At 43.5% G+C, this 27,638-nt stretch overlaps 2 protein-coding genes across 3 annotated transcripts in view; one reads left to right on the top strand and one right to left on the bottom strand.

The window, feature by feature from the left end:
* Positions 1 to 10,809, top strand: part of gny (ALG6 alpha-1,3-glucosyltransferase garnysstan) — a 29,717-nt gene extending 18,908 nt beyond the window's left edge. Inside the window, exons 12-15 of the mRNA XM_065453794.1 lie at positions 1,326 to 1,396; positions 1,499 to 1,567; positions 5,249 to 5,375; positions 7,739 to 10,809. Of these exons, the coding sequence (XP_065309866.1) occupies positions 1,326 to 1,396; positions 1,499 to 1,567; positions 5,249 to 5,375; positions 7,739 to 7,936 (465 nt within the window). The 3' untranslated portion in view covers positions 7,937 to 10,809. The remainder of the gene's footprint in view (positions 1 to 1,325; positions 1,397 to 1,498; positions 1,568 to 5,248; positions 5,376 to 7,738) is intronic.
* Positions 10,810 to 14,941: 4,132 nt separating this feature from the next.
* The window catches only part of LOC135919863 (uncharacterized), a 66,474-nt gene continuing 53,777 nt past the window's right edge, over positions 14,942 to 27,638 (bottom strand). For both annotated transcript variants that reach the window (XM_065453844.1, XM_065453845.1), the window contains exons 12-14: positions 27,232 to 27,356; positions 23,091 to 24,776; positions 14,942 to 15,376 (exon numbers count right to left, since the gene is read on the bottom strand). In XM_065453844.1, coding sequence (XP_065309916.1) covers positions 15,122 to 15,376; positions 23,091 to 24,776; positions 27,232 to 27,356 — 2,066 coding nt within the window. In that variant the 3' untranslated portion in view covers positions 14,942 to 15,121. The remainder of the gene's footprint in view (positions 15,377 to 23,090; positions 24,777 to 27,231; positions 27,357 to 27,638) is intronic.

The raw sequence follows: 27,638 nt of genomic DNA, 5'->3' as shown, positions 1-27,638 counted from the left end.
GCACTCACCTCCTTGGTACCAAACCAAAGCTGGTTATTAGAAACAACAATTATTACATTAAATAGTTTCGGGAGCTGTGACGATTGCCAGTATGCCTTCTTGAACACAGAAAGCTCGGAATGTTGTTTAAAGAAAAAAAAATTATGAAAATTTCATGTCAGTGCTGATAATGTTGTACTGGTATATATACATTTCAGTTTTGTTGTAGCCCTTGCTAGGACGGTAAAGTACTCTACTGATGCACCCTGTACGTCTTTTGTGCGATTTTGTTCTCTCTGCCTTTGTAGAACTGAACTTGTTTAGACCCACCACAGCAGCTCTGTGGCTATGGCATAGTGGAAGATCGAGGGTTCGATTCCCGGCTGCTGTGGCTGCATTTTCATGAAGGTGGAATGCAAAAACGCTCTTGTAGTTAGATTTAGTTGTACCTTACGAATGCCTGGTGGTCAAAATTAACCCAGAGCTCTTCTACAATATCTCTCATAGCCTATGAGTTGCTTTGAGACGTTGAAGCTCATAATTAACATGAGTTAATTAAGTTCTTCCGGCACTGTATAGAGCTGCCTTGCACGAATACAGTGGGAGTGAGTGACATATTTGCACATTTGTGATGCAACCACAAATTTCATGTGATAGAAAATGTTGGAAAGAAAAAAAAAACTGTGTTGTAACTAGAACTAGAATGAAGCATGAAGTGTCATGATGCTTGTTTATTTAGGCGAATTATATGTCCGGGTGCTTATTTATTATTGGTGAATATTGTAAATTTAGCATGAGCCACATGGCATCAAATTATGTTGTACAAAAATCAAACGTGAAATGGAATTTCCCTTTACTTTTTCTTTGTAAAGGTCGTCGTGTTCATATTTGTCTATTGTAGGCTCTGGGCCAAGTTATTAGAGAATTTTAGCTTTTCCCGTATTCAGGTAAATGCAGGCGGACTGGGCATTGGGGCAGAGGCGTAAACGTGAGTGGCCTGCATGGTGCAGCCACCTGGTGACACAGGGCTCAAAAAGAAAAAGAATAGCTAATATTGCAGTAACCAAGTGTATTCCACTTTGCTGCTGGTGTAAATTTTCGGCAGCAAGATGATTATGGCAATTTATTTCACTTAAACCGAAACTATGCAATACCTAAATCGCATGCTGTGCAAAACTGAAGCATCCGGCTTCTGTCATTTAATGCTTGGTTCAACATTCTGTGGGCACATATAATAGGTCTATCAGCATACACCTTTTTTATGTTTACACGAATTTGTTTGTTCTTCATTTAGATGCGCTCACATTTATTTGGTAACCTTTTCTTTTTGCTGTCACTGCCTGCAGATCAACTGTTCCCTGGCATTTTTTCTCTGCTCCTACCAAGTTCACGAAAAGACCATACTGTTCCCAGCACTGTGAGTATTGTGTGTTTCTATTGTACTTTTCCAAAATTATTCTGATTATTCTGTTCTTCTATGTGTTTCACTATTGCTTCATATTTTTATGCCATTTTTCAGAGCATTCTACCTCATCTTACATAAGCATCCTGGCCTGGTGGTGTGGTTTTCAACACTAGCAACATTTAGGTATGCAAAAAAAGGGGGGGGGGGGGAACATGCTGTGCCTTATGTAGTGTTGTTGAGCGGAAATACAGGTGGGAAGAAATCGGTTTCTTCCAGCCCGTATTTCCACTCAACAACACTACATGATGCACCAACTGGCCCAACAGTCTACGATGCTGTGCTTTTATTCTACACTCAAATTATTAGAGAGTGAGCATGCCCGTATGCACACTATACCGCTTACAGAATACTGGAAATATAGTTGTGAACAGCAGTTGTGATGCTGGAATTTTATGACTTGAACAAGAGCACACAGAACTATTATTGCTGGTAGCAAGCGGTAGTGTATCTACTTGTGAAACCAACAAGGGCAGAAGAATGCTAATTTGGACTGGTCGGTTACATGTTAAAGCTAAATGGAGAAATAGCACATGAGACAGGACAGATGGAATGAATGGTCACAGCGCTTCGTCTGTTACTTCTGTTTGTTATGTTCTATGCGCCGTTGCTCCACTTAGCTTTAGCACATATGGCGAAACAAAATAGTAGTACTGTCACTCATATTCAAATGCCTGAAAACAACTGCCATGGTAGCTCAGTGGCTATTGCATCATGCTGCTGAACACACGAGGTCACATAAATTCGACAGGTAAGTGAAGCAAACAAAAATATGCAATTGAAACTGGCACACAATGAGCGCAGACTATCTAGCACTTCCTTGAATTTTAGCAGCCTGCTAATACTGCATCTTTAATGTGTAGTTGTACAGCCCTAACACATGTTTTTATGGTTAAATAGACTGTCTCTATATAATAATGAAGCAAACAAGAAAGAATTTTATGCACTGTTGTAAAGAATTAACCATTGTAATATACGGAACACTGCTAGCCAGACATGGCATCTTCAAGGTGTTGTGGCTCTTCACAAAATGTGCCAATCCAAAGGAGACACGTCCCGGTATTTTCACGTAAAATCTAGGTGCCCTGAACAAGCTGCACATAGGGCCGTTTCTTAATCTTGCCTCCGAGCATGTAAGTGAGGCCTGTAGGGGAAGTCTGCTGATTGGTGGAGCAGTCACAAGGTTTCACTCTCTCTGTTTTTGCAAAAAACAAGCTTGCTAGTGGTCACGCACTGCCGGGCACACCTTTTCATTCTTCATCTTTTGATTTTACTTACACTGGTGCCGTGACAGTTGTTCTCAGTCACTGCAGCATACTTAATTCTGTAACTGCTAATGCCATAGCTGAAGTTTCCCTTATGTGGTGCTGTGTTACAAAAGGTCTGAAGAATCTAAGAATGCAAGAATGGGGCTGCCCGTATTATGTCGACTGGCTTTCGTAACCGCAATTTGAAGGATTTCGGAGGTGTAAGTTCGACGCGACAGTTCGATTACCCTGAATGGAAGGGGAAACACAGTGCTGTCGGTGAAGTCGTTTCGCGTTCTGTGTGATGTCACTTGAAAACATCAAACCTTTTGTGGAGTATATACTGTGAGATCTAAATTCTGTGAAATCTCAGATAACTGTGAAAGCTCCGCAAGCGTTTGTTTATACATTGTGAAATTTTAACCTGTTGTGTCCTTGTTGCCTTTGGGCAGGGTAGTGTACCTGTGTACTCTAAACACAAAGCATCTGTAGTTTTGTTTATGAATCTTATAGCAGTTGTTCACAAATACTGTGGAAAAAAAAAAATTTGCTATGACCCCAGCAATGATGGAGACAATGAGTACAATGCAGCTTCATGGTGAAGGTGTTTGTGTTCCCGTTTCACACATATGCTCCCGAGATGAATGTCTTAAGCTTTATATATGTCTTTTATAGCATGTTAACAAAAAAGGACCAGTCTAATAAACAACAGCAAGTGTATTTTGCGATCAGTTGCTGTAGTTTGTGGTATTTGTGTCAAGCCCACTTAATCACAAGTTAACGTAACCGAGCTTAAAATGAAACAAGTTTTTTTTAATTTTGTGCTATAGAAAAAAGGAGTAACATTATATGGATAGGCGACAAGTGCTTGTACTATCTTACATATCATTTCCTTCTTTCCTTGCATGGTGCAAAACCAAAACAAAACAGGATGAGAAATGCAAACTTGAGACCATACATGCAAGCAGTGCAGAAGTAATGAGTGCATTACATTTAGGATCGCTACAAACATGCTATATTGATCATCATTCAGATAGGTCATGTTTATGCAGTTATACAAAAAGTCATGTATATCATGGCAGCAAATTATTAATCAGGTTAGAACACTGCCGCTTGTCGTAGCCTGCTTCAACACATTATAACATACTCAACTTGCTCAACTTACTCTTATACCCCTGACACACGGGCAAAAGTAAGGTCCTTTCCAGTAAACCCCTTTTGCTACTCTGAAGGACCCTTTGCAGAAAGGAGTTGCGCCAATGACACACGGCACCGCACTGAACTTCTTTAGGTAGTTCCTCAGATGAACGCCGCAAGAAAAATAGCGCTGGCTGTTAAAGCCACAAGAGAGAAAACATTCTTAAAAAGCTGTGTATTTAATTACACTTAGCTACTGTAGAATCTAAAAACATTTTTTTTTTCATTGTTTATGGCCAATAATGCTTAGAGTCGTTTATTTTATTCGCGTTTTTGCGTTGTTAGCAGCCATTTAACTTGGTCCAGCAACTAAGTGCAGCCGGTGTTTTGCTGTGCGTGCTGTTTATTCTGGTGATGCCCACGTTTCTGTCGTCCTTTTTCACGTCTTTGTCGTCCCTTCCTTTGTGCGCGCAGGCGTAACGTGTTTTATTCAATATGTTGTTCCAACAACTGGGGTTTCTTCTGGGTATTTCCTGCGGGCGCTGATTGTGCAGTCTCCATCTCGCGATGTGAACACACCACATGCGCGCAGCAAACGACGACGACACTGCCGGAATTGAACATGGCGGCGCTAGCAACGGTATGCGAGCGTTTGAGAGTATAGCTAGAGGAAATCTTCACTATTCGACAAATTGTATTACCGCTAACAACTAAAACATTTTCGCAAGGTAAAAAAAAATACCTATGGGCACCGTAGTTGTGTGGCAGGTTTCCTTCTATTGACGAGTTGTGCACGCTGTGTGCGAGAGTAACTCCTTTTCCGCTCGAAAAGTAGTTGCGCGATCTCCTTTCCCGAAGAGGAACTTTGCCGTAAAGGAGATACTCCTTTGTCGTGTGTCACTGCACTTGAACGCCTTTCCGGTAGATGTCCCCTTACCTGAAGGACTTTAGAGTGCCCGTGTGTCAGGGGTATTATACTGCAGAAAAGAAATAAATCTTGCACCTGCCATCGGTCTAACAACTCTAGGATACTGTGCCAAGAGCCATTCACACAATAAATGCCGAGTATGTGACAAAACTGCATACGCAACCATCTTAATAACTTGCACTATGCCAGCATGGTGCACCTGATTTCTATGGGGCTTTTGCACACTGCAACTAAGACAAGCAAACTGAGAAAGGCGAGTGATGTGGGAAAGTGCGGGAAAGGAGGAATGACATCTTTAGTTTATGCAGGGGGCTTACAAAAAGCAGAACCCCAGCATATATAGTTAACATCAGCGCACATCCTTGTTGTCCTGTCTCCATCCACGTCTTTATTTTTGCACTGCTGCCTTTTCAAATATGTACCAACACGCCCGATTCACCACATCAACTTGTTTCCTTTCAATTTCCTTGATTTCCTTTTTTCTTTTTCCATTAGCATGTTCCCACTTCTCTATAAGGATGGCTTGGTGACTCCATACATCGCCCTGGTCGTGCTTAACCTAGTGTTTGTCTACCAGGCCTACTTGAAAGATGCGAGCAGGAGCACACACGTTACACTGCTGGTAAGTGTTCTTGGCAAGTTCCCAGCAAAGTGCTTCTCACAAAACTTTTCATTCAACATGCATAGGATTTGCCATCACAAAAGAAATCCTGTTATTGGGATTGAAGATCAGTTTTGCCTTCACAAGTGTGCTTGTGCAATGCGGGAGTTCTAGAATTTTCCGACCTTGTTATGGCTGAAATTCTTTTGTTCAAAGAAAAATATGTGAATTGCACTTGCGTTTGTGCAACAGGAACACAAATAGGTTTTTTTTTTCTCTAGACCATCCTCTGCCCGAGTGTGGAATTTCTTGATTTGTTACGAGACTATAACCCTGGAGAACGTGTAACTAGGCTATTTAGTAATTCAGCTTGGTTAAATCTTAGCCGCGCACAAATCTGCCTGAGAACACTTGTGCGCGTGTGGGAGGGACTTTAGCATTTATTGATTTGTCATGCATAGCTAACGCTCCACCTAAGCTGCAAGAGATCTCTTTTTTTTCTTATGTTCGCCTTGTCTCAAAGTATTTATTTTCACTTGCAATATCCAACAGCTCATACTGTGCGTCAGCTTCTACTGTACTACAACAGTTAATGTTGGAAAGGTGAAGCTCCTAATTTGCATAGCCAAGTGAATGCTACCAATGCTACCAGTTTTTCTACCTAGTTTTTCTAGTCAATGCTACCAGTTTTTCATAGCCCTCAGTAGCTGCTCCTGCAGAGCCTTATTTTCCAAATGAGAATTGTGGGAATGCTCTTGAGTAGTTGCTATAACGAAGCATGTGATGTGAAAGTCCAGATTTTTTTTTTTTCATTTAATAATTTGTACCATTCTCTGGGCGCACATTAGAGAACCTGATGTGTTCTAAATTTCTCTGGGCACACCCACTACGGCATCTCCACAGCCTCTGCTTTGTGATGTTAAACCCGATAATTAGTAAATATATTTCAATTAAGCATCCCAGCCTGATTCATAACCTGTAGTTGATGTGTGGTGAAATTGCAGCAAATAGTTGGGAAGGTTTACATAATCCCAGTAAAAATTTGTGCAGTGTTTTGCTGCCGATGGCTAGTAATAGACACCTCAGCAGGAATGGAAGAGTTGGCTTATGGTGGGCATGACATGAAATGTCACACGACTATGAGAGGAAAGTCAGTCGAGGGTGCCGCATGAATAGCATTGCCAGAGCACCGCGCCAGCTTGTGCCGGCGGTAACAACGAGACAACAAAACACGAAAGTATGATCCGACACATTCGGAGTGAGCCAACAATGGCTTGGTGGTCCAGGCTGCATATCTTTTGCATGAAACACAGGCTCGGCCACTTCAAAGTACTGTGAATATTAAATATTGTCAAACATACAATCAAATATTATGCTATTCGATATTCGCTACAGCTCCAGTTTTAGTATTTGAAGTGTTCGAAATAAACGAATATACATATTTTTCCGTTATAAATTCAACCCCAAATACAACACTCCAGGGGAAAAAAAAGAAGGAAATCTGCACATATAATACGCGAATTAATGCTGAAAACAGTTATGTTCTTTATTTTGTGTTTTGATCTTCATGCTTATAACCCCCCTTTTGAAATTTCTTGTTGTCCCCCTCTATGTAATGCCCTATTCCGGGCCCTTAGGGTAAATAAACGAAATGAGAAATTAAAATGAAACTAACTGTATACAGCACCCAAATCTTTGTAGAAAGCCTCCATTCGCAGGCGCTCGAGCCGTCCACGTCATATCTTTAGCCAGCTGCTCTCTCCATACATCTTCGGCGACGCTTATGACAGAGAACTTTGCTCTAAAGGTGCTTTAATGCTTATAATGAAAGCTTGGGCCCATAGAAACACATGCGCTTCCAGCGGGGATGTTCGGTTGGTATTGAAGTAACCAGAAAAGTACACGTCTTAGGGGATGGCCAAATTTGCTGTAAGCATTGACATGAATTTGTCAGTCAAGATCAATGAGAATGCCCATTGATATTATGCAATGATTTTTTGTAGCTTTTAGGTTGCTCTTCCCTTATTCATAAAGAATTGCACATCCAGATTTGAGTAATCCAGTCAAGCAACTTGTGAAGGCAAAAATACATCTCAACCACAACCACATTTTGAGATGGGTGTCATTTGAATGCCAACAATCTTGTGCCCTTGCCCCAGCTCATAAAAGAAATAAAAGAGAAAAAAAGAACTGCAAATTCCAGCAGAAGTTTATGAGTAACTTCGCGAAACCAAGGCGAAATTCACATCTATTGCATGGAACTGTTCACTGTCTTGTGCAACTAGAGCATGACCAGGGCAACAACAGTAGTACCGAAGTCATAAACGAACATGTATGTCCATTACATCTTCGCTCACTACATTTTTCTGTCTTTGGTTTTCCAGTTTGTGCTGTCACTCGCGGGCTGCGTTGCACTCAACGTCCTGCACCTGACAATGCCGCCACCGGCGCGCTACCCCGATCTGCACCAACTTCTGAACGCAGCTTACAGCTGTGGCCACTTCCTTCTGTTTCTGATCTACACGCACTACCTGCAGTTCCAGCTGCCAGCATCGCGATTCACCAAAATCAAGAAGAAGTGAGGTGCAACATTTCTCGCGTACAGCCCATGCCATGATAGGGCCAGTGGAACGAGAGAGTAGTTTACTGCACACTTCTTTGACCAAAACAGTCGCAGCGTTGAAGGAAAACTCCTTCATCCTTTATGGTGAACATTCTGTGGTGCCAGCAGCCATATGTGCGCCGTGCACCGGCTGGAACGAGATGCGAATTCAAGGACTTGAGGCTTTCCACACTATGCGTGTCACACTGCTTGCATTTGGAGGAGAGTGCTGCTGTTGCTTGAACATTCGATCCCAATCGTCTCAGTCTCTTAAAATGATGTTGACTGCGCACCTAATTGTGCACGGTGTTTAATTCTGGTTTGTCTGTGTGCGGGCCACGTTTGGTGTACCAGGTGTTTTCGAGGGTTGATGTTCCACTAAAAGCATTTGAGTCAAGAGGGAGGTCAGTAGACCGATCTGGGGCTCCTTTATTTATTATTATTATTTTTGTTTTTGTTTGTGCAGCTATAAGCAGCTGCTGCCAAGTGCCATGAGGTTTTGAGTGAGTTGAGCAGGCAAGCGTCTTATTGTCTGGACATTTAGAAAAACGAGCCATCGCTAGCTCCAGTAACCTATAGTGCAGTGAGCCACTAGTCTACCATTGGGCCAATGCCAAAATATCTGTTAATGTTAAGAAATACACCACATGCTACCAAAGAGCTTACTTTCTGTGACACAAAAATATTGTGTCATCATAATGTTTATGGGCATTCTGGGAGGGCATTGTTATTGGTCGTACGACTTGTGTGCTCAGCGTTTCTTGGAATATTTGTATGCGGTGCCTTAGTAATGTTGCTGATGAGATACTTCAGCATGTTTTCAGCATGTTCAGCATGGTGGCACGGGACTTGACAGGCATTGAGCTTTACGACCTGGCAAGCACATCGTGTTTGTGGGCAAGATTATGTTTGTGAGGTCGTGCTCTGGTTCCTTGTGTGTGAATTTGTGCACAGAATGCCAGGCGGGCTGCTTTGTGTTCATACAATGTACCCATTAGCATGAATTCAGATGTGGACAATTCAGAAACTACTGCGGTGCTTTGTTTCATTTCCAGGTTCACCTGAATCTTTAACAGTGGCTTAATTCAGATCCCAAAAGGCACGCTTGGTACTACACTATGCATAGAAACTGGCTATGGAGCAATTACTTGTTACACTTTCATGTAATTATGCATAGCAGGTGTTATCAGGTATCTCCCATTTTAAATTATGATGGTACCTGTGTGTGCCATAAATACAATATGGTTCCTTTCCAATTTTTTTTTTCTTTTAGCATCTGTTACATGACTAAAAGGTTACATGACTCGGCAACTTTTTTTTATGTGGCCGTTCACATGAAAGTTTATTATGTATTTGCAGCACATTTCTTGTGCTCAGTACGTGAATTTTTATTGCTGTGTAGTTGTAACTGATGTGAACAGCTTACCTTTTCTGTGCGTGTTGTTTGTACATGTGCAGTGGCAGGGTAACTCTAGCAGCATGTGCTAAAAACATATTTAGTAGGCAATTTCTTCATTTAAAAAAAAATTTTGTCCTCATTTACAGCCACTTTAACTGTCAAAGTGCCTGCACTGCTCTAGTCACTAACGCTTGCTAACCATTCCTTGAATGCATAGCAATTCTATGCGAGAGAACGTCAGGGATGCAGATTAACGTAAAATTTTTATGATTCAGTTCTGATACGGATGTGTAAGAACTATGTGCCTCACTGTTCACATTTCTATAGTTGATAATAGTACTTTGAAATGGTTCATTGTTGGCCCAAGGACTTATCGAAAGCAATTACATAATTAAGAGCAGAATAAAAGGTGAACCTTATTGATACAATCCTGCTTCATATGATTTCCTGATGCTAACGTTCGCAATCAAGAGAACTAAAAATGACCCAGTATGGTTTCGCTTCTTTGTTTACCAGCAAATATGTTCCTGGAAAATGTGGATCTTTCGCCACCAATGTTGATTACAGTGTCAAACTGCGATTGCATGATATGTTTTCTGACTGCTAGATCCCATGTGAACAAGGAAAGGTGCGAGGCACGCATGATGAAGAGCAGTAGGCACCAAACATGGCAGCTTCACCGCAGTACTTGTTTGCCCATGTCTCGTGAAAACGCCAGAACACAGTCAGTTCCCTTATCCAGTACCAGCAAATCTCCTAGGCGTATGTCACATCCACAGCTGTCGCTGCCAACCCTGCTGCGATAAGCATCTTCACCTATCTTTTTCACAGCATATGTGGTGTACTGTCGTTGTAAACATACTGCACGCTTTTATAGACTATAAACCAAGCGCTCCACCATTCCCTGTTGCAAGCTGTGCAAAGTGAGTGTCATGTATTGCGCCAGCAGCATTGTATTGTGGTGTCACCCACCAGCTTGATGTTGTTTCGGTTTCGGGTTGCTGTTTTAAAACACTACACAATAGAAAAACGAAAGAAGAAAAAAGTGCGTCACAGGCCCTGCCAGCTTGACGCATGTCGTGTCAACGCCTCGTGCTGCAAGAATTCGCGCAATTGCTTTGCATTACGTAGACCAACTACGGGCAAGTTTGCTGAATTCGTTTGCGACATCGGATTGTACATTTTCCTGGTTAGTAGTACATCTTCCCTTTGTCGCTTTTTTTTAAAACGTATGAACGAAGTTCTACTTAATATGTTAGCATTGCTGATGTAATGTTGATATTACAGCATGTAGACCCTCTGCAAGGCACATGTTCCTCTTTTATCCCTTTTCCTTCCCTTTATCATTTCCTGTGTTTGCAAGATTACTGAAGTGCGATACTTTTTCTTTACTGCATATATTTTAAGTGCATGTCTGCTCTTCATAATAAAGCCCTCTTGGTTGTGTGCCACCATTCGTCCTTTTTCTCATCTATCAGCATATACATTTGTCGTTCATAATTTGTTTGCCAGCAGATTCCCCTTCAAGAGCACGAAAATTTCCTGCATTGCCTATAGCATGCCTTATAGTTGGAGCTTTTTCCCTACAGGGATGCAAAAAAACAAGTGCAGTTCTCTATACGTTTTTGATGCTTTGTTTTGTTTTGCACCTGATCTGCTACTTGTTAACATAGCCACAACAGTGGCTATGGCATACTGTTCTTGAGCACAAGGTCGCAGGCTCGATACCAAACTTTGGCAGCAGCATTCCAATTAGAGCAGGTCACGGAAATGCCTCTGCACAAAGCTTTGACTGCAGATCAAAGAAACTTGGGTGGTTGAATAATCTACTGAATTCCACTATGGCATCTCTCGTAGCATCTCTGTTGTTTTGAGGTGTTCAGTTTAATCAATCAATCCCTTTAGATGATTAGGACAGAATGCAGAGATGCCTCTGTACATAGCTTTGGCTGCAGATTAAAGAAACGTAGATGGTTGAATAATATACTGAATTCCACTATGACATATCTCATAGCATCTGTGTTGCTTTGAAGCATTCGGTTCAGTCAATCCCATTAGCATATCGTTATGCAGGCCATGGTGTGCACATTTGACTTTGAGAGCTCCACTAACTCAATGTAACAACAAAACGTGCAAAACACAAACTTGATCGTTATAATTGTATGTTAGAGTTACTCGAATAATTTCGTACATATTGAATCTGCAAGATTGAAACTATTGTGATAAGTGGTCAGCATAGTAGTGCATTGATGTACATTGATGTTTGGAAGTTTAAATGATATAGGTTTACTGCTAGTTTATTAGTGGACAGTTCTTTCGAAAAAAATTCTTTAAAATCTCGTTTATATTCCAGGGAATTGCCTCAGGAAGTTTTTACAACAAAATCTTTTGGGTGCATCTAGTGCGAGCATAGTTTTTAGCTACCAAATGCTGCCTCTGCCAGGCACAGCCTTTACTTTTTATTGGCCCTGCTGTAGATTCCTTCATCCTTGATCGCGCTGCACTCTGGTATTGGCGCAGCCTCCAGGATCAGCACATCAGAGAGCCCAATCTTCAGGCCATAGTATTGGCACTCTGATGTCACTCACCACGAGAAGGTGGCACCCCTGTCGGCAAATGACACCACCAGAAGTACTGCCACGACTGCTAAAGAAATCTGACCAATAGCTGTTATGCTTATCGGGGTATCGCAGTAGGCGTGGAAAGCTTAAAAATTACATTATGTTGAAAGTACGGGGAGTCCTTTTCATCTTTTGAGTAAAGCTGCAAGCCCCTTGGCTGTATGTATTCAATATTTGGCTTAGCTATTTATGAAATTACCTGGTGCCCAGTAGCTATGGCGCTCCACTGCTGAGCACAAGGTTGAGAGTTTGTTGCCTTGCTGTGGATCTGCAATTTGACGGGGGGGGGGGGCAAAACGCAAAAATGCTTGCGCACTTACAATTAGGTGCACATCTCATATTTCACACGGACCACTGCAAAGTAGCAGCATTCAAACATGATTCTCCCATGGCTATAGCTGACAGTAGTCTCTCTTAGCACACACTGGTACTATTTGCAGTTCTTGTGATACTTGCCATTTAGTCTGGTCTGCACCAGAGCCTTGTACCAAGTGTTGCACCCCAGTGGAACGGGCAAAAGATTTGGCTTTGGTTGTGGTCTACGTTTGTGACTGGTTCCAAGTTATATGTGGGATGACAGAGACACTCACACTTTAATGAAAATAAATTGGTATTTAATTTTAAAACACATATCACAGAAAAAATTAGGTTGGGCTCCTGAGCACTACATGGACACAGCACAAATGCCTGTTACAGCACCACTCGGAACACTTGGAAAACACTGCATTGCATTCTAAACTAGGAATAAATTAACAAGCATACTCCACTAGAACAGAAGCTGGTCGTTTATACAAATCACAGCCATTGCCTCGAACCTTGAAAATTTTCACCTGTGCACCTCAGCAACTACAATGGATCAGCTTGATATGCCACCCTTTGTCTTTGCATCTATTTGAATATGGGCAGCCTCAATTGCTGCTGTACAATACAGTCTGGCAACCAGTTCCTGAAAACCTGCCCTTGATATTTGGTTTCCTTAGAGTGATGTCATTTAGCTTTTAAATCATAACTTGATGTAACGCGCAAGCAATGAATCATCGGATATAATGGACTAAATTTACATGCTTCCCCGATATTAGCATGTAACAAATATATGGTAACGAATATTAGTTATAATAGTGAGTTTCAGTTTGTACGTAAATCTTATGCCATTTGCAAAATGTTAGGTTATACATGTGAACGGGTGGGTTGAGGGTGCCACCTGGTGGTACCAAGTTGAAACAGGTATTGTTACTGTAAATGACCATATTCTACTTAGCTACTGGGGTCGACAGTGACCAGATCGTTAACACAAATTCTTTTTTCTTTTATGAGCTCAACCAGGCAACACGGCAATGTGCCTGATGCAGCGCGGCTGAACGAAGTTCAACAAGATGACACTGCTAGCATTGTTGATGCAGTTCACATCTCTGGTAATGTGGTGCTCCATAAAAGTTAATATGTTTATCACGGAGGAAGGAAAAATAAGGAGGGAACGTTACGTCATGCATCCAGCCTTGGCATGCAAACGCTCCGCGAAGCCACAGTGGTGCCCCAAACGTGACCTCTTGCGTCGAGATCAGGGAGCAAGAATCGAAATTTGCCGAGACATTTGGTTCCCTAGCTGCTACTAGCTACTACTACTAGCTACTAGCTATGCCAGTAGTTTTTATGCAGTGCATGCTTGTTCAGCTGCCCTGCCGTAGCTCTGCCTGCAGAGTGGAAACAGTAAAACCAACCGCGCACCTTGGCGTGCCATCACCTGTTGGGCCACCAGGCCTCCATGAGGTTTGGCTTCAGTCGCCTTGCGGTATGCTTCCTCGTATTTTTTTCCATCCTCCATGATGTTTACAAACAAGCTAAAGCTCTAACGAAAATATTTTCATGTCAGATGCGACTTAGTTATCACTGTATACATACTTATTATCCACTTCAAATTTTTTAGCGTACGGATGCTTATGGTGGCACAGTAATAGGATAACGTTGAGGTAATCAAAATGCATTTAGTATTAAGTATTAGTATTAAGCTTTTTTTTTTTCATGGATGCAAAGAGTGCTTGCATAGATATCCTTGAACAAGGCCTCATGCAGTCGGTATCCTAAATAAAGGCAGTGCACACGCACATTGAGCAACTAAGTGACAACACTTTAGAAAAGGCAATGCATATTGAGTGAGTATACCTGTACACACCCATAATTATCAAGCGACTAAGTGACAACATTATGGAAGAAAGACTGCAAAAGGCATATTGCACGAGATTGCACGAAGGCATATCGCGAGATTGATTTTACCGCAACTGTTTTTCGTCATATCCTAGCTCCACAGGTGGACGGCAATGTTGTAGCGATGCCTTCCACTCGATTGTTGCCACTTAACATCAACAGTCTATGGCTGGCTGATCCCATTGGCCATGTGGGCAGAGAATTGTTCTGACCACTGACAAGGCACAAAAGTAAAAAAAAAACAACACTGAAAAGGCAGTGTTGCACAAAATTGCAGTTCTAGTGCTCCATTTAAAAATGTCACATCATGGCAATGCTTTGTCAAGTAAAAAAATTGTTTTAATGCAACAAGAAAGCACACTAGTATGTTACCAAAGGGCAAGAACAATTCCTAAGGCAATGTTAAAAAGTGGCAGTGGGACATAAAAACCCGGTAACAAAACAGCATAAACACAATACATTATACCACCTGTTGGAGAGCCTTTGTATAAAAAAGGCCTTTTAAAAGCAGGGGTATGATAAATAATGAGGTAATTCTACAACATATGCTTCACTAATGACTGTTTTCCTGTATTTCAATCTGGAGTGCATTCAACAATGCAACACAAACAGATGCAACAAGTGTGCACGTCAAGTGCACGTGTGGAAACGGGAATTCATTTGTACAATTCCCAACAATGTGTGCATTTTTCATGGAATCCCACACACAGGCAACCTTGTTGAACTCTTAGCTCACGCACATGCTAGAGCACACTTAAGAAAATGAAATATAAACACTTTTAATGTCTCACGAAATGTAAAAATTGCATGCAGTCTTGAGTTCGCAAGTCTCCTCTGCTGATGGGTGTGTCCTATAAAAACAATATGAATAATTGCTTTATCACAGCGTATCAAATGGTGCCTTGCCTGATCACACAATGGTGGCTACTTGAGCAAAAAGTACTCAGCGCTGTGCAGATGCCAGGCTCCTAGAGCCCCACTTTGCTGCGCCAGCCTGGCCACTCTTCCCTAGAAACCTGTGAAGGTCTCCACAGTCAATAGCCTGTGGCAGCCAGCGTTGTAGGAGCAATTCTTCAAGGAACCAAATTTGCCAGTCTCGGCCCATCGCCGTCACCACAATGTACTTGTTTTCGAAGTCATCCTGTCGCTGTATTTGGACGTCCTGAACACCCGTCCAGCGCATAAGAAGCTGTCGTACCTGGAGGTGGTAAGGAAAAGAAAAATTACAGAAATTGGTGGACGCAAAGCTTATTCGATGCAGATGCTTGTTGTTAATGCTGAATGTGTTGGATGTTATGCGACGTCACATTAATGAAGATATCGTCATCAGGCTATTTATGCTCAATGCAGGATGAAGGCCTCTGCCACTGACCTGCAGTTACCCATCTTGAGCCAGGTGACGCCGTCTTATGGCTGCAGATTTCCCACCGTCATCACACTGCCTAATCCTCTGCTGTTCTCAACTGTGCTTCCCTTCTCTTAGCACCCATTCTTTAACTAACCCTTTGAGGGTCAATGACGTAAATATACGGCGCTGCGAACAAGTCCAAAAATGGTCGATGCCGTATATTTACGGCACCGTCTGTACGTTTAAAAAGCACACAAATTCCCTGACTTTTTCTTCTCTATCATGTGCTGCCACTATGTGGGAATACAGGGAATTTTTCTTGCGCCTCCCTCTCTCAGTTTTCGTTGCATGGTTTGTTTTAGAGCTAGTCTGCTCTCGCACACTGGCGCACACACGAGCGGGCGGCGGTTTGGGTTTTGTTCCGCGGGCGGTTTCGGCTTCTTTCGCGTGCAACACTGGTAGCTATCTCGTTACTAATCGCTCAAAGGGCTACCGCTTGTTTCTCACTCGTTCAGTGCTCACAAGGGTGCATATAGGAAGGATGCCGCCATGCGTGTGTTTCTGTTGCTTTTTTTTTGGACACTCGCAAAAACTAATTGCCTCTGGTTGGCGATAAGATGAAGATTAGCGGAAGTTTGTTAAACATTCAGCTTTTTTTTCCACAGACACACAACCACGCAGTTTTCTTGAGTGCGCGCATCTACGCAGTTTGATTACGCTATGGAAGTACATATTAGTGTAAGAGCAGGAACAGGTGAGAGTTGCAAAATATTCTCGCGTGCGCATATTCAAAGCCTTGAACTATGTGTATAAAAATTCATCAAATTCTTAATTCTTATAAGTTTATTTCCTTTTTTCTTGTTGTTTTTCATGAATGAAGAGTACATATATACCAACGCAAAATATTTTTTTTCTCACTTTATGGTCACCCTTGAAAAATTACGGTAAATTTTTTTAGAAATATGTCCCTAAAAAGAATTGGAATCTGCAATAAAAAAATCGACCCTGGGCGGTTGCACATGACGAAAATCATCGACCCTCAAAGGGCTAACAGACCACCAGTATCTGCCCAATGCATTACATGGCCTGCCAAGCTCCATGTATGATGTGCATACATTGCTTATGACACACAAATGATTTCTTATTGGAAACATTCGGTGATCATGATAGCTTCACATTTAATGATCAACTGCAGCTCCCAACTGAGATGGTAATGTACTTTAAGGTTCCACTGGACTATACGAATACCAACCATTTGCAACATACCAACCAGCACCACTAAGAAGATGTTTTTTGTTTGAACTCCATGCTAATGTTTATACATTAGCATGCAGTAACCTTTCTTCCCTCTTCATGCCTCAGCTGTGTGAAAGACTGCCTACTGTATCTACTAGGCAAGACGCTCAGCACAGAGCAAGAAGCTAGGTCATGCTACGCCTTTGTACGTAATGTACAAGTGTGGATGTAACGCACAATAATTTGCTGGAATAAAAAATATTGTGTAATTTCGTACAATTTTTTTTTGTTGTTTTACAACACAACGTGAGAGCTAGAAGGTTAAACAGACCTTAATGGCATTCGTATGTTCATGGGGTCACCAGGAGTTAAAAGTGATTTGACGATATGTAGCTAACAAATTGTGCCACATTCTTTAGTCAAGAATAGTAATTTTTGGAGGTCATCATTCATGATGGCTGTGAAAAAAATCCCTAGACATCATGTTTCAAAAACCAGACAGAATGACTGATGGAAAAATAGAGAGGTTTTCTGCTGACTGTCGCATCACCTATCAACAACAAAACCAGCTATAAAGTGTCACTTTCTGAGCACACCAATAAACAAAAGGTGTTGCAAAAGGTGTCGCAAAATAAAGAGTAGTTTCGATCAATTGTTGTTTCTGGCAGTTTGCCACTGAGTGTAACCTCAGTTCACTTTTTGCATTGTTCTGTGCTAACTTAGAAATTAAATCCATCACTTATGAAATGAGATCATGGTTGTTCAGAGAAAATTGTTATTTACCCGTGAGTAGCATGAAACTACTAATAAAACACATATCAGTATCTCGGTTTCTCAGAAAGTGTTGCAGTTAAGATATTTGTCTTGGTTTAGGGAATGAAGCCACACAATTTTTTTTCTTTTCATGAAGCTTTTTTCACATTGTGGATTTCTGCAGAATCGATTTGTTGTATTCTGCATCTCTGCACCACAGGATGATTAACTAGATGCTGCTCTGGTAGCTTCCTGGTAGAACTCAGATGGTATGCAAACGGGCAACTTTCTGTGCCAATCAAGGGAAAGCTATGAAGGAAACGCGCACACAAGCAAGAGCGCACTTCAAGATAGTTCCACTTTCTCAACCATGTCAGTTTAAGCTGGGGAAGAGAAAATGAACATCTCATTCATTATAGCAAAATTGAGGCTTAATACACTACGAAGTGTTAAACTGACTTTTTCCTCAGTTTTTTCTCTTCTGTCTTTGAACGACACAAAACTGTCGTATGTAGGAGCAACGCTGACTCAATATCTGCACCAAGAAAGTGAAAGCTCTGTCAAACCCTGCTAGACTACTTGGTGCAGCAATGCATCTTTGTAGCCTTCACTTCCTGCCATGAAAAGTTGTCCAGTAGTATGGAGTGATTGCCCTGGAAAGGCCTTTCCACTGAGATCAATCCCTGCACCAGGACTAATTTTCTTTGAGAAACCCATATGGGCTTCCCTTGCAGATTTTGTGTTACACGTAGATGAATGATGCTTTCTCTATTTCACGAAGCTCTGTCCACCTCGCATATTGCTGCAGAACTTATTTGCCAAAGTGAAACTGAATTCGGGGGTTCTAAAGGTATCCGATTACCGAGTGCCTTCAAAAAGTAACTAAACAAAACTCCTGCACAACCGATCTCATGATGACTGTTGGCGGTAATGCGTTAGCATTGAATCAATATAGTGACAACGTATTGCCACCATCAAAACGAGTTACGTATTGGCGTGTACTGCTGCAGGATTCCCCTTTCGCTCTTTCTTAAGAACATTCGGCACCAGCCAAGAAGCCTGCTCATGGCTTCCAAAATGTATAGTGTACTGGTGTGAGTGAATGCTGAGAAATGTGTTATGCCACAACCGAGCTCCTCTCTCATGCTTCTTTCTGGACACGCTGCGCCATCTAGCGGCACTGCCAAGAAGTCTGCGCGTGGCCTCCAAGACGAGAAGCATGGTGCACTGGTGCCTGCAAATGCTGTTAATTGTTCACTCACTTGCTGCATATTCTGTGGCACCTGCTCAGTGACCCAAGTTGGCGAGAGGTTCATTGAAAGCAGCACACACCTAGTACATTTGTGGCGCAGCCTACTAATGCATTGGGTTGCCGTCCTTCAGGAAACCTGTTGACATGGGTTCGATTCTGCTCAAAATCGGAGAAGTTTTATCGGTCATTGCAGAGCGGCAAATTCCCAGCAGCACATACCGTGTTAGGCAATTTGGCATCAAAGATGTTCTTTGGAAAGTGGCGCACACTGGCACATAGCCAGTGATCTGAGCTGGCACCAAAGAGGTTCACTGAAGACCGTGGGGGGGGGGGGGGGGGGGTATTCTGTAAGAGTCCACCTAGTAAACTCCTACAGAATACCTCCCCAGCACAGACTGAGCAGCACATACACAGTGCTCCAAATCCAGGTGAAATAGTTTCTTCGAACAGTGGTACCTACCCAGTCCTGCATCTACAGTGACCCATATGTCTGCGTGAAACAGGTTCATTGAAGAGCGGCACATATGTACACATTGGCACATGCAGTCGAAATCCGCGATGACAAAATCTCGCGAAATTTTTGCAACAACGAAATATTCTCCTATTTCCGGCGAACGCCCATATGATTCAATGCATTTCGAACTTCTCGGCAACAAAATGTCACTGTACTACACTCTCGCATCAACGACATTCGCCGGAACGCAACACCGCACATTACCTACTGGCGCAAAGCTAGCAGGCTCCAAAATGTGCTCAAATGCTATTGCTTTGCACTAAAATTGCGTAAAATACTACCACTTTACACTTGTGTGGGTGCCACCGTTTTTGTTTACAAAAGTAACCAAGCGAGGGAAGCGATCGCGCCGGACCACGCCACCGCCGCCATCTTGTTTGTTGGTTGCCCGTTTGAAGTGACACGCGTTTATACCGGCATGCTACGATGGTTTTAACACGATAGTGTTAAGGAGCCCGTGTCGCGGAAAAGCTGGCGTCAGCATCCCGCGTTCGACATCGGATGTCACATCGGCAAAAATGTTCGGAAGCTTGTCCTCCCTGCGTGGAGGGAGCCTAACCGACTCTGCAGGCACCACGCGTACCCAGGCCCTTCATGTAACGTAAGGAATTCACTGAACGGAATTTCTCAAGCTAAATAGGCGGGAAAATCGTAAACTACGACTTACACAAACCTAGACATGATAGCTCTCGGATTTTAATTTGAATATAGAGAAAACATAATTCTGTTTTGCAGACAATCAAACAATCCCCTCTTCCAGCGTTTCTACAATGCATAGACTGGAAACGGCATCCGCTATTTGCACACGCCGGCGTGTACATATTTCGGAGTCCACAGAGCAGCGCGCCTGCTTCCTTGAAAGAGTTCCAGATGGCGCTCACCTCCGCCCCATCGCCGCACAACAAAGAACATCAAGTGGAAAGTCAGAGAGGCTGAAATAATCTCATGGGTGGCGGCAGCGGAAAAGAAACCTGCCATGAGTAACTACTTAAGAGGAAGAAACGAAATTAGGAAAAAAAAATTTATGATAACTCAAATAGAAGATGATTACTTTTTCGAATTGAGATTAGGATGCCTTAGAACACGCACCTACAAAGCGAAATATAAGAACGAAGAAGAAGCATGTGCTTGCTGCAGTAAGGCTAGGGAAACGATGGAGCATGTTTCATTAGAAATTGAAGATACCTGCCCAGCGATCGATTTAGGCACTACTGGACTCCTCGGAGCCTTTGGGTTCAGCGAGAGCAGGGGGAAGAGTAAACATGTTCACAATAGAGACAATAGAGATTAGTAATAGGCGTTTGGAAGATTGGTGGAAGTAGGGAAACAACAAAAAATAGACATACAAAAGCAAAGTTCTCAATAGGGAGTCAGAAAATTCAATTATGGGAGTTCATCGCGCAGTCTTTTTTCTTTTTCTTTTTGAACCTAGGTGGGACATCAGGCAGTATAATAGGAAGAGCTTGGTGGCGCAACCCACTACCCCTTTCCAAAGGGGATGCTCATAACATCCATCCATGCATCGCCAAACACACGCGAAACGACAAACAACGAAGGCATACAAAAACAAAGTTCACAATAGCGGTTCAGATCTAAGCTTTGGTTATGAGAATTCATCGTGTTTCTTGCCTTTCTTTTTTTTTTGACAGAGGTATAGGACAGTGGGCAATAAAATAAGGGCTTGGTGGCGTAACCCACCACCCCGTTCCAAATGGGAAGCTCATAACATCCATCCGTCCATCCATTGCGGTCATTGCAAGAGGCCGCGTTTCTACCAGAAAGCCCGCCTTCGTGCACATCATTCGCTCCGAGCGTTTCACTGTAAACATTACAGTTACATACGCTGCAGTTGCCAGGAAGCGTGAGAAAGAGTCGGGGATCTTTGAATGCTATCGTGTTCCGCTCTTAAATGCAAAGCTTAATGCGTCCTCCAAATTTATTGCACAATAGTGCAGTGTGTAGTGCAAGAAATGCAGCAAAAACAAAGAAATCCACGTACCACCGACGTAGAATTGTTTATAGCCCTTGAGATGGCGGTCGCAGCATGAAGTGCCACGTATCAGGCTGTAATTGAGCAGTCATCCGGGAATACGCATTCCTTGCTTCAAAAACTGCTTTTGGTGGCAGCCGACAGGCACTGCTTGCAGATTTGGCACTGGACGTAGACATGCACTAAGGGGCCATAATCTCGATCCGACTTCCTTCGGGTATACAAGATACGATCAATTTCGCACTCAGCACCGGATGCATCGGTGCCTACAGCCAATGGCGTGTGCTGGAGAAATGCTGCTGCATGCGTGGAGCGCTGTTCCTCTGTGTTCGGTGCCGAGTTATGCAACCTGTCACAGAAGTTATCGTATCTCCGAAAGCAATTGACCAAGAATACTGCTCCACGACAGTGCTGCCACTGCTGATTGACACATGCGGCGGACTTTGTGCTGTCGGCAATGTGGTTCTATATCCTCAAGCTAGCTTGCCAATGTAGGCTAACGAAATTCGGACATTAAAGTTTTGTCCCGCGATGCATTGCCTATCTGTGCTGCTTCATTTCGCAACAACGAAATTCTCGGAAACGCAAAACTTTTCACTTTCTTCGCTGATTTCATAATTGCGAGGTTAAACTGCACTCGTTGAACCAAGTTGGGGCGTTATAATGCAAAGCTATTCCAAACTTTTCTATTCCAATTCTGCAATGAGCCCTTTGTGATTGGTCAAAAACTTTTTGGACCACCCTAATTTCTCCTGTCTGTCACGCAACACCACAATAACCACGGTAGCTCCCCATCTGATATGAAGTGTACACACTGATTATGCATGATTGGACTGAACAAAAGAAAAAGTTTTCTCATTTGATGCCTTTTCGCCATTAGCCCACCGCTATTCGTAAGAAGTTTTCGGGCTGCACCCACTTCACCTGCCTGTTATGCAACGTCACAAAACCGCCAAAAACTTGACCGCGTCAAAGCGTCGTGTACGCATTAAAGATGAATTACTATGCCGAACAAAACAATTTTTTTCTCGATAGCCACAGGTTGCCTCGTTCCAAAAGGAATAAAAGATGGCTGCCGCCAATCGCTCAGGCACTGGCTATTTGCACCTGCCGAAGAGAGTGGGTTTATTTGCGTATAATAAAATTTTCTGCGCGACCGTGCAACGTTTTCGAGCACTTTCAGCACATTTACAAACTAGTTCTGCCAAATCTTCCTTGCCGAGGATTCGTTTTAGCGGCATTCTTAACCTTCCGTTGCAAGCCACCACGATTTTCAGCCAGCCACCGCAAGCTAAGTAAGGGAAAGTGAACCAATCGCAGGCACCGGCATCGCCCTTTTCCTCTAGTCATCTATTTTCAGTGTGCTGGCTCAGCCCTATCGAAACCCTCTCCACTTGAGCATGCTGCTCGCCTCCTGGGAGCCAATTACAAACGAAAAATGACTCAAGGCAGGCAATCTTATTCGGTTTGAAAGCAAAGAAAAGTGACCTATAATCTAAGAGGGCATTTGATTGGGCTGTTGAAGCAACGGTGTGGGTCACCACCGCTTGTGTCGGCGGTTACGCAAATTTGACGTCAGGAGATTGAATAAAAACATATCGGAATAGTTTTACGTTATAGGGCCCTTGGTCTGACGGCTGGTTTCGAACACCATTACCTCAGCACAGCAGCCCAACCACCGACTATCCAGTGACCCAGGCAGGCAGGAAAACGGTTAGATACAAACATAGATACATAAATAGGTACATAGCCTCCAGAAAGCGCATGAAGTATCCAAAGAATGCTAACGCATTAATACAGCTGAAATGCATCTTCTCACCGCGTCCAACTTGTCCTTCAGCATCTGATCCATCACCGGATTGGCTATCTGGATCCGGACTGGGTCTCGCTCAATAACCTCTTGGTGCGGCTCGTGATACGCAGGGTCACAGGGCAGCGAGATGTGGCATGGGTCCAGTGACACTGCCAGCGAACTATAGGCCCGCAATGCCACCATTGGCAACCTGTGGGTCTGGCACTCGTAGCCACCACCTGCACACACACCGACACGGCATAGTTCCCGTGGCAGTTGGTGCTGCTCGAGACACCACCGCAGGAAGGCGATCACGAGAGTTCCGACGCTGGGGTCCTCGCAAGTGTCTGCCTCAGAGTTGTTCGTGTCTGATGGCTGATGCAGAGGAAACACTAGGGAACGAGAGACCTCTAGGTCTTGCTGATTATCATCACTGTGTCCATTCTGGTCTCTAGGCTCATCTGTTTGGTCTTCAGACTCATCCAGGGAAAGAAGCTCCAGGGAGCCATTCACTACTTGCCAAGCTTGTTGAGGAGCAGTATTCGTGGCGAGTTCTTGATGTACACATTGTTCTTCCGATGCCTCTTGAGCCGTCCGTTCAGTAATGTTCGGTACAGCTGCCACCGGCAGCATCATTGCATGCCGCCTCCTCGTGATGATCTTACCCACTGGTGCAAGTTTTTTGCTTCCCAGAAACTCTGTGTAGATGTCGAGCAGACAGTTGGAACACAGCCCAGGCTTGGTTGAAGCACCTGGTTCAGGCTTACCCAGAAGCGTTTCCTCTTTAAGCCACTTCTCAATGATTTGGAAAGCACTCTTGAATGAATCACAACCCGCGTCAAGACCATCGTCTTCTGCAAGGTCACTGTGGTTCTTGACAAGCTGGTCAATCTTCCAGTACAGGATGTTTGGGCACCACACCCTGGCCTCCACAGATGAGCTGCGCAAAACTTCTACCAGAACTTCGGCAATGCACCAAGGAAAGCTGAAGAAGGTGCTCTCCATGTTGGGGTCGTAAGTCACCATGTACCAGGCCGAGGCCCTGCGAAGCTTCCGCTTGCGCCGCTCCTCTGCATCAGTGATGCAGTCGTCATTCATTTCTTTCAGGACATCAGAATAAAATACATCGCGTGTCGTCTCAGTCAAAAACTTTGTCATCTTCTCAACAAGGTCCTCCATGTTTAGCTTGTCTGATTGGGCACAGTGGTAGGTGTCAAATGTGTTGACCATGCAGGCCATCACCTCGCCCTCCGACCCAATTCCATACTGGCTCAGTATGCGGCGAATGTTTGCATTGTAATCCGTCAGGGCTTGGATTGCTGACTCTCGGTAATCCTCCCACCCTGGCACAGCGAGCGCATGGCACCGGCTTGGATCGACGTGCCGGTGGCCGAGCCTGCCGACGGCAGCTTCCAGGGAACGACAGGTTCGATACAGGACCCCGAGCGCCCGGTCCGACCGGTATGTAGTCTTGTGGCTGCCTTTCTCCATGAAGTCTGGGTAAAACGCGGGGCGTTCGTCACGCCGCAGAAAGGCTGTCTGACCATTCTTGGCAAAGTCGAGACAGATGCTGATCTTCTCTGCGATGGCAAGGCACCTTGGCGAGTGAATTCCCTCTTGCTCCTGGTCTGCCCATGCCAGGTGCGCATTGGACAGGATCCCGATGGAGTCGTTCTTGATGTAATTGCAGATGAACTTGATCATGTCATCAATCTGCAATGAAAACCAAAGAGATGTCCGAGTGTGTTAGAGGCTATTGCAGTGTTTAGCGATGGCTTAAGAAAAATCATGGGGTTTTACGTGCCAAAACCACTTTCTGATCATGAGGCTCGCCGTAGTGGAGGCTCCAGAAACTTTGACCACCTGGGGTTGTTTAACGTGCACCTATAAGTACACGGGGGCGATGGCTTCTGTGTTACTTTACAACAAAAACAGTACAACATGCAAGGCAACCTACATACAGTCTTGTAGTGACAGTAAAGAACCAGAAACACTGCTATAAGTGAGTTCAAGGGGCCCTGAAACACATTTTATTGAAGAAGAGAAATGCATTGTATTAATATAGGCTGTTTCAGAAATACACTTTGCCACAAAAAAAGTACTTCAATGCATTCAGCAGAAGCAAAGTTATTGGCAATCACACACGGCCTTTGCAGTGCTTCCGCTCCTTCGTTAATGCCTTGCACTGCGAAGACTGATGGAGCAGGGCATGCCCACAATGCTCCACCTTCTAAATGTCACCATGGCGTGCAGTTCAAATTTGATTTTGGATGCTAACATAGATGCCAATACTTCTGATTTTGGTGCCTACGACATGCCAAACGTAAGCCATACGTAGTTGTCCACAGCGAGTCATAATGCACTTAGCCAGTGGACTGGTCGCAATGGCTGCAGATTCAGCTGCACACAACTGTAGTGTGTATGCGCAGCACTTGCTTTGTGCACAACAGGACTTGAGTGCATGCTCGTGCTCATATGCTACAGCCTGACCATGCCATGTGTTGCGGACTGGCTTTGTCCTTCACCAGCTTGACCAACAGCTAGTAGTCATGTCCAGCTTGTGCATTTTTGAAACGCTATCAATTAGCCTGTCAACGTGTCTAACCAGGAATGGCCAGTAGAAAGAATACGCTGGCAAGCGTGCGTGTAGTCTGACCTTCAGTTTCGCATAGCTTGAGGCTTGTTGAGCATTCAAAACTAGTCGAAATTAGTGAGACACACTGGCTACGACATCGATAAGCAGGGTGGCCAGAGTTTAACTCCTATGTGGGCAGCCGTGGTTGAGAACGAGCAGTCAATAGTCGGCTTTCTCTGGCATTACGTAATTATCGCAATTCGAAAGCACATTTTCGCTTACTTCAGCCTGTTTATTGAACTTTGGCAATAGAATAGAATAGAATTTATTGATAGGAAAGACAGAGAGGTTGACCCGAGCTAGTGCGCTCTGGTCGGCTACTCTGCACTGGGGAAGAGGGAGGGGGAAAAGGGAGTGAAAGTCCCATTCCGTCTTGGCAATAAATATACACAGTAACAGTAGGAAGAAGCACACTGATCCAAACATCCTTCTCGATTGAAGTCAGCTATTGGCCAATAACAGCTGCACATGGGAATTCAATTTACTACAAAATAAACGATCCAGAAGTGAGTGAGGAGCAGGCTTCTGCTGAAAAGAGAGCGCTTGAGAGAAAGACTATGTCGCACACCCCTTTCGAGCTCCACATACCGCGTACGACAGCAAAATTTGGCTGACATGTTCACAGCAGCATATGCTATCCGCAGACTGTTTTTTTGCCGAGCCTGAGGGGTGGTTCAGGACTCCTTTAGGAATGCAGCTTTTTACTGGACAAACTTGAGCTCAGATAGATGAGCAACGCTCAGATCACAACGATAGTGGTGAGCACAATCACTCATCAAGTCTAATCTCATGGGCCAACTGCATCCACGTAAGTCTCACCGTACATTCCAGAGAAATCGATGGTGCCCATGTTCATTAGATAATGTATGATGTGAACACAGTCTAAGACCTCACTTGCTACTAAATAGCGGAGTTGCATTGAACTTTCAGATACTGTAAGCATGTATTGTGCCAAGTGATTATTTGATAACAGTGATAATTCCGTGGGAATTAACACCAGAAAAGAAGTGCAGTGCCAATGTTCTTGACATGCCAAACAACAACAACTGAATCTAAACAAACTAAAAGCTTATACTGAAAGCAACTGTGGTCTAAAACCACTCTTTAAGCTTGTTGTTAATACTATATAATAATAATAGTATTGATACATGCATATTGCGCGTTTCTCGCAGCCAATGCACACGGGCACCTCGACAAAGACGACGAATGCTCTCTGGCTCTCGAGCTGCTGGCTGAACTGGCCAGTGCTGCATTATCCTTTGTAAATATACTTTGTAAATAGCCTCCAGTCTTAATCTTTCATTCGCTTAACAGTACTTATGACTCTTTAAAATATAATACAAAGGTGGGCCTGTTAAATTCAAATAAGGGCTTGAATAAGAATGCCGTTAGCACCTACAGTACAAATGCCTACATAACCCCACCCAACAACCTCCAAAGCGCCTCCCCCCCCCCCCTCCCCCCAATACCAGCCATAAAGCAATCTCTTCCATAAATAAAGGTTTTATTCATTCATTACTGAAGAAGACTTGCCGTGATATCTTTGTTGTCTGGCTCAGGGTTCCGGTCCGAAAAGTTCATGGGAGCTCTGTTTGGTCCTGGGAAAAAAAGGCACTTCTCCCAAATGACAACATATTCGTCACCGTCCAAGTCAGAGCCTGCATTTCAGAAAAAGAAGAGACCCATGCTTATTGGAGGACAGGGCTCCCACGTACTTTGAACATAGAGATTTCAGATTTAAATAAAATCTGAGAGTTTAACATTCCAAATCAACCCACGGGTTATGAGGGAGACCATGGTCTCTGGATTAGTTTCGATCAGTCGGAGTTAAACAAGATAAATTAAGTAAGTAACATTCCAACGTTTTACATGCAGAAACCATAACTTAATTGTTAGGCATGCTGTAGTGGGCGATTTTGGACAAATTTTGACCAGCTGGA

Source organism: Dermacentor albipictus, chromosome 9 (genome assembly GCF_038994185.2).
Source record: "Dermacentor albipictus isolate Rhodes 1998 colony chromosome 9, USDA_Dalb.pri_finalv2, whole genome shotgun sequence".
Taxonomy (NCBI): domain Eukaryota; kingdom Metazoa; phylum Arthropoda; class Arachnida; order Ixodida; family Ixodidae; genus Dermacentor; species Dermacentor albipictus.
The sequence above is the reverse complement of the archived record's forward strand: the minus strand, read 5'-3'. Positions and strand labels throughout refer to the sequence as shown.